Below are 12,383 nucleotides of genomic sequence, written 5' to 3'. Positions count from 1 at the left end.
GGTTTATTGCGGCTGATGAAGTTCTCTTGGAAAGGCAACTAATTTCTAAGTTAAATTCAAATCTCTCTGGTGCTGAAATTACAAGTAATTTCAGCACTTACAAATAAGTGGGTTGTTAGTTAGATGGATTATGATTGGTTAATATTAAATACTTTACAGTGGTAAAATATCCAATTTATCCAATCATAAAATGTAGTTTAGATCAGGTTCCACCAGCCTTCTTTTGCGGCTGCGTTTAATTTCGTTGTGTTATTTATTGTAGGAAGCAATTCCACATTCAGCAACCATATGAAGAGCTGTAGCTTCTTGCGTTCTCGCTTTTCAAAAGGAATGTTCAAGAACAAAGCTAATAGGTAGAACAAAGCTATCGAAGAACAAAGCTAATCGAAGTAAATGGTAGTTTTTTTTGCTTGGTTTGTTTCCGAGCCGATACCTCAAATGACCGTGAGCAAAAAACAATCCTAATGTCGAGAACCAGTCGTAAGCTCAATTATTTTTTTTTGATAATTAAGATTGTCTCAGTGACAGAATACCTAAAAATATTGTGGGGATCTCCACACATATTAGCAGCCAAAATTAACAGTAAAAAATTTATTGGCAGTAAAAAAATAGTATTTGGTTATTTTTTTTGTTCATTTAATCCGAGCGAGACTGCGTTAGTAGAGCTTCGTTCATTTCTCGTTATATTTTTAAATGCATTGTCAAACCTCTAATTGGCTTTTTCAAATTGCATTAGCTATTTTGTCGAATGGTATTGATTAGTGGGGCATATTTGAGAGCAATGATAGTTAGCCCTCAGCGGTCTAGTGAAGCGTTTCTTTAAAGCTGAAGGTTGTGGGTGCAATTCATCGTTGCGAAAGTATCTTTTTAATGTTTGATTTTTAAAGAAGTTTTTTTTCACGTTTTTTATTGCAGGTGTTTGCGATATGCAGTTTCGGGGCCTTTTAATCCGCTCAAAAATTTAGCAGCATAAATTACTGAAACCGTTCTTTCAGTTTCTTTTCTTTTTTCAAGTTTGAGATTTGATTATGTGTTGGGATAATTTAAATTTCCCTAGCTTCACCTCTGTGTTGAAAAACAGCCTGTCAAAATAAACGCATTTGGAAAAGAAAGAAAACACAATTTCTAATTTATGGATTTTGCAGCGCGATTAACACATTCATTGCAAAAATTATTGTTTTTAGTTCAGTCTCAGTAGTGGATTTAGGAAAGAAGAGGCGCGCCTTTAGTACTATTTCAAGACATTCATTTTGTGGCTGACCGACCATTAAATTTGTCTAAAGGCGCCTTAGAAGCCCATATACAGTTTTTGAGGGGGAAGCGCGAGCCGAAAAACGCAAATTTGTGTATCAAAACTCCAAAAAATTTTGACAAAGGGGTCTTAATAGTGTTTAGAGGAGCTCGGAAAATCAATTTGGATGACCTGAAAAAATTTTCCGACTAAAATATTGACAGTTAACTGAAAATCCGTGCTTGCCTCGAGAAAATCCTAAATCCGAGCCTGCATAGTCTAGTAGATTATCCGTGGAAGTTTTTGCTCGATATGATTAGGAATTTAATCCTGTAGGAGCGCAAGGTTTTCGAAATCAACCTATTAGATGGTGTTTGCCAAATCAATTTTTAATTCAGCTTATTTTTTCAGTTGCATATGCGAAGTCTAACTTTGCTTGTGTTCACGAACAGTCAATCATATTTTTTGTTTGTTTCGAAATGCTGGACCAGAAATATTTCTTTCACTTGGTTTTGGAAAGGTTACTTAGGTCACTAGAAAGTCGCGTTTCTTCTTCTTAGGCGGAGACAAAGCGGTGCTCATTTGCGCATCGAACGGGCACTTCAGAGACTTGGGCCTAGCATTGCTTAGTCTGTTACTGTTACCTAATTTACAAAGTGGACACAGCTCATTAGCCCGTGTACTTACTTGAAAATAATTTCTATATTCGAAGCTCATTGGTTGCAATTTTGTCTCCATGAACTACATTTTTTGCAGATGAAAATGAAAAGATAGCTTGCAGTATCGCCAATTGCTGTCGGTACGAGTGTTCAACTTAAGTCCGGATCTTCGGTCGAGTGTTATAAACCATGAGAGCTCTCAAGAGGTTAAATGGAGACTATCATACACTACAAACCGGGTGCTTCTTTCATCGACCCTCAATGCTTCAAATACTTCACGAAATGGTTTGATCATCTAAAGTACAAAAACCTATCGTGTGAATTTGGGGTTCCGAAAGAGCTATTATTCAGAAGTGAATTCGGCTCATCGCCCGTATGTCTGAGTATCTATGAAATTAGAAATGCTTTAAAGCTTCTTTATAAACTAAATGACAACAAAAATGTTTACACATACCGGGGGCATCCGATTGTCAGAGTTAAAATATTCGGTATTGTTCGAAAAGTTTCAGACAATGAAAAGTTTTTCAAATTTTTGATTCAAGATGACTCGCACACAATTCATTGTCTGCTGTGGAAAAATGATTTCGTCAAAATAAACCATGGGGAGCTACCTCTTAAATGGAGCGAAAACGTTTTAGTGTCTGCATTTATCAAGCAAATGGATTCGACTAGGATTTTAGACGTCTTTGAAATCAGCATATTCAACATCAAATGCGAAAGTCTAAAAGAAGAATTGAAATATATGCAATTGAGAGATAATCACCGGAATTACTTGGAAAAACGGCAAGTTAAAAATTCAATTTTATCCTACTGGGTGATAGTAAAAGTTGCAAATATTAATGGAAACGAGACAGAAAGTGTAGACTTGAAGACGATTACGTCACTGGATACGATTGTCTCGCTGTTATCGGAAAGATTGATAGGATTTTTGCGGTCGGACAGGAAAGTATTGGTCGATTTGTCTGAAATCATCAATAGCGAAGTTCTGGATTGCATAGTCGAGAAAAAAGTTGTACTTCCATGCTCGACAAGTTCAAACGAAAATGTGTGCTTCCAAAATAGTCAATTAGTTCTAGATATTGCTTTGAGTAGATTACTGAGAGAATGTATCATTCTAAAAATGAAGCCTAAAGTATCTCAAATGCCAGATGAAATTTGGAGCATGCCAAAAATATACGTTCCCTTTAATGACATTAAATTAAGACGTGAGATTACGATGAATATTGGGAGCTCAAAACCGCCGTTGACTACTGAAGTGTTGGAAATGATGTTTGCGTCTTTCGAACGGTCCGTTTTGAAGTGCAAGATGAACTCAATGCATTTGAAACACGTTCTTGATGAACTTATGCATGATTCTGAGATCTTTATGATTGACAATTATTGGAATTTGGCTTCCTGATTGTTGAATTTTTGAATTAAAACAGTGATTTGAATTTAGCTAGCATTGGCCGGGTATCAGCGCTTAAAAGTTAGTCACACTAGAAGTCTCCATGGGGACGGTCAACACGCTGTGGTTGCTTCTTTAAATTCCTTGGCGTCCTTGTTTAATCATTCGAACTAGTTTTTTTTTCAAAAACGTTAAGTTGTTTGTTCGGGGCAATTTTTTTTATCCTGATAACGCCCTGATTAAGCCGATGCTGTTTCAGAAGATGACTATAGTGAACAAGCCCGAATTATACTTGTCTGAACCTGATAAGCTTTAAATATTCATGTCTGATAAAGTATCGCATACAATTAATAGTCTTATTTTTGTAGTTATCAGAATGGCATTAAAAAGTTGATAAAATCGACAGAAACCTGGTTAGACTTACTTGAATCTCTAGTTCAATTAAATATTACAAAGCTATACATGTGCTGTAAAATATGGTGGCTGAACACGGCCTGTTGATTCACCGAATAATTATGCTGCAGCTCAAATAAAAGTAACTTTGCATTATAGATTTCTATTAATCAAGAGCTCTATGTATAGTTACTGTTGACATTGTAGTGCTCGTTTTTCTTTTTTTATAAGAGTTCATAATAGTAATTGGTTTAAGTAAGCTGCATTTTCTTGTTAGTTTGGCAAATTTTACGAAAACTGTTTTCATGCTTGTTTGTGCGTGTCATGCTCGAGCGCATGGCGGTCCGCTGCTTGAACAAAAATAGCGATTTGACCATGTAAAATAAAATAATTTTTTGATGATCGAAATGGTTACTTTTTGGAAGGATGAATTATTTGAAACAAACTATTCATTATTTAGTTGTCGTTCACAGCTCACATGTTTGAGAAGTCCCTATGCTGACATGTTAAACAGAATTGTAAAAGATATAAACTTCTGACTTTCAATTGTTATCGATAAAAAATTGTCGAGGCTGAGAGCTCGAATAGATTTTTAAAATTTACGTATTAATAGATATAGATATTTCAATTCTCAGATTTGTGGCGGGTTAGTATAGGTTTTAATGAATGTAGGTGTGTGATTTACTTTCAGAACCATAAATGTTGGTCAAGTTAGTGAAGAACAACGCCTACTTCAAGAGATACCAGGTCAAGTTCCGGAGGAGGCGAGAGGGTAAGACTGACTACTATGCTAGGAAGCGACTGGTCACTCAGGCGAAGAACAAGTACAACACTCCTAAGTACCGAGTGGTAGCCAGAGTGACAAATAAAGATGTCATTGCACAGCTGGTCTACTCAACCATCACCGGAGATAAGGTATTTGAGGACGTGATCTAATTTTTCTCCTGTTTTATTGAAATGTAGTAAAATTTGCCCGCAAGTCCCGGCAATTTTTGTCACAAATTATTATGAATTCTGTTATTCTGATGTCTGAATCTCAGCATTGGGCCTAGCTGATCTATAAGCCTCAATGGCAGGACAATAATGTTAGATTGTTTATGAATCTGGGTTCTTCATAGCTGCTGAATACAATGTTTTGTACTGGTAATTATCATTGATGAAAGTTGATGCCTAGACTAGTTTGACTAGTTTTTATACAATTAACATTGAGCAGTAGAAAGGTGTGCCTCGAATTGTGAAGCGAGTGACTTGTTTGCAAAACAGACACGCTTTTCGGTTTATCTGCCTAATTACGCTTGCGCTTAGCTAGCGTTATCAAATCGTAATAAAGACTTTTTTCGGATTAGCAAAATCACTGAATCCTTTGTGCAGCATTCAGTTCTGCAGCAAACATGTCCAATTTTTTGAAAATTCAAATTTAAATACTGGTTACGAAACTTAGTTGACTGCTAAGAACCTAAAGAACTTAGGCTCGAATCCGGTCAGCAATAATAGTATCAAAAAGATCAGCGTCCTATCAGTTGTTTGATTATGTTTTGTCGGCTAAGTTTCCTTATTTTTTTACCTTTAAGGTGCTGTAAGCTAAACCTACTGTAAATGAAGTGTCTTGCAAGGGTATTGCAATCGGGTACTAGACTTTTTTCCTTTGTACAGAGAATGGTTAAAAATTAGAAACGGTAAATTTAGGTTCAGATCATGATAAATTAAACTTCTTTGCGATTCGCCGGTACACTTGGTCTGGTGGTAACGAATACGCGTGGGACGGCAAAATTCCTAGGTTTGAATTTGACAGACATTGCTGTTTTTTTCAAACGGGAAATTTTCCGTTTCAAAAAAATGTCTGATTATTAATTGTCTGCTTATGTTTTGTCGGCTAAGTTGCTACATCCTAGAATTGTTTTTTTTTGCATGCGCATTTTACATTGCAGTTGCTCTTGGTATTTTGATTTACTTCGGCTGTATGTAATGGCTTAACTTCTTGTTTTTTCGCCTAAAACTTTTTCTGCGCAAATGATTTCAGCTTGTTATTTATCGGCTTAATTGCCTTATGTTGAGTCGTTTCACGATAAACGTAGTTTATATGCTCACCTCTAGGTTGCACAAATTGCAAAAATTTTAAGAGGAATTTTAGTTCAATTTTTTCATGATAACATTTTTTTCGGCTTTTTAGTTTTTTTCTTATCCTTTTTTCGGCGTAATTGCTTTCGGCCTATATTATATCGGCTTACTGACCTAATATTGCGTCTTTCGGCGAGAAAAACAATGTAAGTGTGTGTTTTTTGAGGTTGAGAAGGACTTAATAGTGTTTCGTTGGTCTTAAACTTTTTGAATTGTTTTGTTGGCTTTTTTGGCTTAATAGGTTCGGCCAATGTTATATCGGCTTAGTGGCCTAATATTTTTTCATTTCACGACCAAATAAATTTTTCTGTTTGTGTATGTTTTGAGGGCAAGGAAAATTTGTTAATTTTTTATAAGTCTTAGTCTTGTTGATTTTTTTTCGGCTTAAAGGGTTTCTGCTAAGGTATTTTCGGTTTTGTTACCGCTTGGTAAATTTCTTCCGATGATAATTTTTTGTTCTATTTTCTTGGCATATTCGTATTTCAAAATTAGCTTGATTCATTTTGATAAATCTAGTCTTTTTGTATCGCAAACGGCGCCAAGCACAGCTTCGCCTGTCTTGATGTTTCGAACTGAGTATTCGGGTCTGTTTTAGTTTTCTTTTTTTTTCCGTTTTCCACGCAAAATGAGGTACCACATTTAATCATGGGAATGGGTCGAGTGATATTGGAGCCATTTCAGTTGTGATTCGTTCTCAAAAAGTTTTTCCATATCGAGAAAAATTGGTTTAGACTTCTTGATTTTTAAATCCAATTTCGAGCGAATAAAGGGAGCGAGCAGGCTTACAATAGCTTATTCATGCTAAATTCAAGCCCCGAAAACTTAGTTTTACGCAAGTAAAATTAGTTTTTTAGTGCCTATTTGAGAATTAAAAACTTCAAAAAAATTCAAAACTTCTAAAAAAAAATTGATTTTTTCTTCTTGATTTTTTCTTTTCATTTTTTTTTCAAAAAAAACTGTTGTCCGATTTGTCTATATTATTTTGACTGTCGAATGTGCCTAAATTCTAGTTTTACACCAGATACTTCTATCACACCACGAAGAAAACACTACTAATTTGAAAAAAAAAACTTTCTTTTTTGTAATTTTGAAGACTATGGTCGGAACATTCTGTGCTACTTGCACAGTAACCGGCTATCTTTGTTTTCATTTGTTTTCATCTGAAAAGTTTTTTATTCCTGAAATTTTTGCCCTGTGATGGCGTAGTACACTTTTGTCTGTGTGCAAAGCTGGTAAACCCATTTACGAAACAAATTTAAGTGTGAAGTCATATGGTCTGTAGTCTTTTGGTTGTTAATTTTTCATGAAGGTACCTTCGATAGATTGTTTAGGTAGTAGTTGCAGCATACGCCCACGAGTTGCCCAGCTATGGGCTGCCAGTAGGTCTAACAAATTATGCTGCCTGTTACTGTGTTGGACTCCTGTTAGCCAGAAGGACTCTAAGGCACTACAAGTTAGATGACATCTACGAGGGACAGGCCGAGATCGACGGCGAGCAGTTCGAGGTCAGTGAAAAATGAAAATAGGCATTGAAAAGCATGCTGACTTATATAACTCGGGTTCGAGTATTGATTAATTACTTGCTGGATTGCTCCATTTTCGTTAATTTTCAATCGCTGAGACAGTAATTTGTTTTTAAGGCAGCTTATATAAATTTGTTCATTTCTCGAAATTGGTTGAAGAATAATGGCTGATGCATTATTTCAACTATTTTCTTTATCAGTATTTTTAATGAAAGTCTCGGGAGATTACATACTTGGAAAAGTTGCGAATAAACTTTTTGACTTAAAAGTGGGACCTCAAAGTGTGTTATTTCAGGTAGAACCAGTGCCAGGTCAACGAGGTCCTTTTAGATGCTACCTAGATACTGGCCTGGCCAGAACTTCCAAGGGCGCCAGAATATTCGGCGTCCTCAAGGGTGCAGTAGACGGAGGCATGGCGATACCCCACAAATACAAGCGATTCCCGGGATACACACCTGCAGAGGGCGAGGATGAGGAGAATTATGATGCGGCCGAGCACCGAAGGTACATTTTCGGACAGCATGTTGCAGACTACATGAAAAGCTTGATGGAAGAAGATGATGACGTCTACAAACGACAGTTCTCGCGATTCATCAAGAATGGAATCTCGCCTGATAACATAGAGGCGTTGTATAGTAAAGTACACGCAGCAATTAGAGCCAATCCGGAACATAAAAAGGCAGAAAAGGCGTCGTTTAAACCTGGGAAGAGGTTCAACGCCAAGAAATTGACTTACCAGGAGAGATTCGCCAAGAGACCAAGGCTAGAAGACCTCCAAGATCAGTAGAACTGTTGCAATATTGAAACTAGAATTTAATGAGTGAACTAATTAATGGCGTTTCATAGCATTGCATTATTGGTTCTATTGAATTAAGTTTTCAAAGCACATGTTGAAGTATAAGACAAAAGCATGCACGTTAATTGCTTGTTTAAGTGAATCGTTAACTATTTTTTGTCACTTATCGTTGCTTAGTTTTTTTAGAGGAGTAACATTAAGGCTTCAGGTGAGAAAAATTGTTTGTTCAGGATTTTTAGGTTCCAAAATCTATCTTGCCGATAAAATTAAGACCGCATTAGAACTTAACAGTTGCGCAGAGATAGGTCAATCTGGAAACAATCGTTTGTTGGTGTAAAACGTACGATTACGATGAACAGACGGTACTTTTTCGACCACCATTGAATGGGACGAACTATGGCCTTAGAAGGAATGTATAACGCAAAATCAAAAAAATGAAAGAAAATTTGCAGGGTTTTAATTCTACTTACGTTAAAAACTGTTAAGATAAGTCCGATTTCAAAAAATTTTTTTTTGAAAGTTGATAAACCTAATGAAGACCTTATACAGGTCGGATGATTTGTTTTGATTTTATTTACGGAAAATTTTAGAAATTGTTCGCGCTCTAATTTGATTTTTCGCAGTTTGACTACTGATTTTTAAATTTAATTCAGCTCCTTTTTGTTAAAAGCGAGGCAAGCTACACTATCGAACTGCCAAAGTTAAAAGGTACTGAAAAGATGATCAATTTCTGGTAATAAAAACTTCAGCTATTGAACCAGTTTTCTCAAATTGAGTTAATGTATCAGAAGCATCGATCATCCCTTTTTCTTGAAATTCCAAAGTTCAAGGCCAGGCTTCCATTTTGAAATTCGAAAAGTAAGATTTTTTTAAGAAAAACTATCATGGCAGTTTCTTTTCTGTTTCCTTGCAATCACTTTACAACTGTGTTGGCTATGTTGTAACACTGGTGTCGAAGAAAGTGGTCTGCATGCTTTTTCACTGTCATTCTCAATTATTTTTTGCATTGGAATATGGAAAATTTTCGTATATTCAGAGCTGCATTTTTCCAGTCTCTACAGAAACTGCTCCAAAAATTCTACAACAAAATTGGAATTAAAAAAAAATTAGCCAAAACCGCCACTGAAAATGTCTGCTCTATTTTTTTAGTTCTAAATGTTTTTGTTCTTAAACTTGCGTCAGCTTAGTTGATTATTAGGAACCTTCTTTTTCTATCTAACCTTAGTGGCAAATATTGTTGCAAATTTTGGAGCACCTTCAGAGTTTTTTGATAGCATGTGCTTTTATATCGAAATAGTAATAAATTTATACAGTTGAAGATTTTTTAAATCATCAAATGAACCTAGCAATAACTAAAACTCGATTTCAGAAATTTTCTAGCAATTTTTTGAAATGCATAATCCTTACACAAAATGGCTTTATTCTTTGCCGCTTGTTACAAGCAAAGTTAGTGTGGATGCCTTTAGTTTGTTATATGCCAAAATGATACTTGCAAAGTTTTGTCTACTTGTCTTTGATGCCACTTTTGCTGAGTTGTTTTGGCAATTTATTAGCATATGTAGAAGCTTTATTCGTGACTTGAGATTGTCGGTGGTTAAGCGTGCGTGGCCGAGTGGTTAGTGCTTGAGACTCAAAATCTCCTAATTACAGTAGGTCGCAGATCGAATCCTAGACTTAGCCGAATTTTTGCTAAGTCGAGGCTTATGTCTACTTTTCATTATTGCACTTTCTAGAGCTGGTTTTTGTCGTGTTCTCGCTAGTGTTTGCGAAGCGAAGTTTTGCCTATGTGTATAAATTTCACTGGTCAATTGTTTTTTTTTTTGACAATAGCTCAAATTTATGCGCGAAAACTTTCCATTTGATAGACTTTCAAATAATTCAGAAACTTTCATTCAAACTATAGCAGAGGAATTTCAAAGCCCTTGCAGTCGTCAAGTGACTCATATTTACACAAGCATAGCTTGTGTTATAGTATGAACTCTTTTTTCCCAAAATAAATAAGCCGCAAATGTTGTTGCGATGCAATTGTTGCGACGAAATTAATTCATTTTGAAAGTGTTCATTTTGATCCAGCGTATGCTAAGGATATTAACACGGACTAATATTTTAAAAATAGCTTTTTTAGCTTCAGGAATCTGTAGCGTAGAGGTAGCGAAGGAGACGAGCTACAGAATAAGAGGGTTCAAACCTAGGCAAGGTCGGATGTTTTTAATGAACTTTTTCTTATACAAGTTAAATTGAGACTTGTTAGTTGAGGCGTGTTGTAAATTGAGGCGTGTAATTGAGGCGTGTTAATTGGTGAATTTCTATTTTTTCAAATCGAATGTTACTCTTAATGCGTCAGAATTCGCGTGCGTCTTTTAGCAATTATGTAGACTCATAATTGGCGTGTGTCACATAAGAATTTTTTTAACTCAAATTTTTACTCTTTCAGTTTATCCCAGTAGCGTTATCGGTCATATTTTTGCTTGTGTTTGCGAAGAGTAACTTCGCCACTGAGTTAAAAACTTCCTTAAATCTCCTGCATGTAGAGAAAGACTGGTTGAAAATTTTTTATTTTAAATAAATTTTTGAGCGAATAAAGCAAGCAAGCAAGTCTGCAAAACAGAAATCAGACGTAAAAATTTATTTTACTCCCAGAATATCAGTTTTAGAACTTTTTTAGCACTTTCTTGAAAACAAAAAAATCATTGGAAAAATTCAGCAAAAGCTCTGAACAAAAGCAAAGTTTTTAGATTTGTTTTTTGGCTAATCATGTTCTTAAACTTGCGAAAGCAAAAGTCTTATAATCGGGACTTTTTCCCGCAAACAATTTTTCTCACAAAAATTCATCTTGCTTATTAAAAAATTCTAAGAACTTCCAGGTTCCTTTGCATTTAGCGTAAAACTAACGCCGTCGCTTTGTACCACGCCGGACCTTGTTTTTTTTTCAGTTTGTATGCGTTAAAAAAATTTTCCGGTAAAAAATGATTTGCCGGTTTTTCCTGTATCTGCTCGAGTTTTGTCGGTTTAGGTGCCACATCACGGATTTTTCTTGTGCTGTAAGCAAATATCATAGTAGTTGCAAGTGTTGTTCATTGTAGTTTCAAGTGGGGACTTGAAAAGTTTTAAAGTTTTTTTTCGGCCCAACTGGTTAAAAACCAGGTCAAAGGCTCTTTCGGCTCAAAGATTGTCAGCTTTACTTTCGCTTTTCTCGTTGCTAACTTAAAAGCTTCTTTTGTTGTTCCTAATTCAAAATTGTATTGCCGTGCTAAGGATGTTTGCCTAGAATTCCTGCTTGATAAAAAGAAGTGTCGAGAAAATCTACGGGATTGGATTTTTCGTTTTGCTCTTCCCGAGACTCGTTTTGCTTTTCGATTTTTTTTCCTTTTTGTTGCAAAATGTTAGTTCTTCTCAAGTTTTTGCAATGGAGTTCCAAAAAAGTGCTATCAATGGAAAAACCAGCTACATGTTTTTGTGCCTCCATGCCATCCCAGTCTCTTCTTACTTAGCCCCTCCGTCCACAGTCTTCGAAGAGAGGGATTTATTTGACCCATATCTTTTTTTTAGAAATTAATAATTTTTAAGAACTTCCAGGTTCCTTCGCATTTAGTGTAAAACTAACGCCGTCGCCTTTGCACCCGGCCGGACCTTGTTTTTTCAATTTGTATGCGTTAAAATTTTTTCCAGGTAAAATTGATTTGTCGGTCTGTCCAGTAACTGCTCTAGTTTTGTCTGTTTAGTTGCCACGTCACGGATTTTTCTTTTACTGTAAGCAAATTTCATAGTAGTTGCAAGTGTTGTTCATTGTAGTTTCACTGGGGATTTGAAAGGTTTCAAAGTTTTTTTAAAAATAAGTTTTTTTTTCGGCTCAACTGGTTAAAAACCAGGTCAAAGGCTCTTTCGGCATAAAGATTGTCGGCTTTACTTTCGCTTTTTTCGTAACTAATTTAAAGTATTATTTTGTTGTTGCTAATTCCAAAAATCATTGCCGTGCTGGGCATGTTTGAAAAGGGGGATTTATTTGACCCTTATCTTTGTTTTTTTTTGTTTTCTTAAAAACTACCCTGCCAAATCTAATGTTGTGGTTGCAATGGAGAAAACACTTGGTGGAAAGCCCTCCTGCAATAGTGAACAGTAACACATTTTTTTCAAGAAAAAGTTATCGCCCTGGGAAAAGTCATTTTTTTGATTTTTGAATGTTTTTTTTAAACTTTGTTGGTTCTTTTGAGTTTTTGGTATCAATCTAAAGAACGGGTTGTGGGAAGTTCCTTTGCATACATAACCACGCCCAACT

At 35.7% G+C, this 12,383-nt stretch overlaps 1 protein-coding gene across 1 annotated transcript; it reads left to right on the top strand.

Moving 5' to 3' along the window:
• Window positions 1-4,317: 4,317 nt before the first annotated feature.
• Window positions 4,318-8,199, top strand: LOC134838965 (large ribosomal subunit protein uL18-like). The gene is made up of 3 exons (XM_063854337.1): window positions 4,318-4,585; window positions 7,120-7,293; window positions 7,607-8,199. Exons 1-3 carry the CDS (start codon window positions 4,370-4,372, stop codon window positions 8,096-8,098), a joined length of 882 nt encoding a protein of 293 aa, XP_063710407.1. The 5' UTR covers window positions 4,318-4,369; the 3' UTR covers window positions 8,099-8,199.
• The last annotated feature ends 4,184 nt before the right edge of the window (window positions 8,200-12,383 follow it).

This window comes from Symsagittifera roscoffensis, chromosome 2 (assembly GCF_963678635.1).
Source record: "Symsagittifera roscoffensis chromosome 2, txSymRosc1.1, whole genome shotgun sequence".
In the NCBI taxonomy this organism is placed as follows: domain Eukaryota; kingdom Metazoa; phylum Xenacoelomorpha; order Acoela; family Convolutidae; genus Symsagittifera; species Symsagittifera roscoffensis.
This window is presented reverse-complemented; position numbering and strand designations above follow the sequence as displayed.

Excerpts from the sequence above, each read along its gene's own strand:
- LOC134838965 (XM_063854337.1), top strand. The coding sequence starts at position 4,370 with ATGTTGGTCAAGTTAGTGAAGAACAACGCCTACTTCAAGAGATACCAG. Across the intron at positions 4,586-7,119 it reads CAACCATCACCGGAGATAAG|GTAGTAGTTGCAGCATACGC; the intron begins GTATTTGAGGAC and ends TAGATTGTTTAG. Across the intron at positions 7,294-7,606 it reads TCGACGGCGAGCAGTTCGAG|GTAGAACCAGTGCCAGGTCA; the intron begins GTCAGTGAAAAA and ends GTGTTATTTCAG.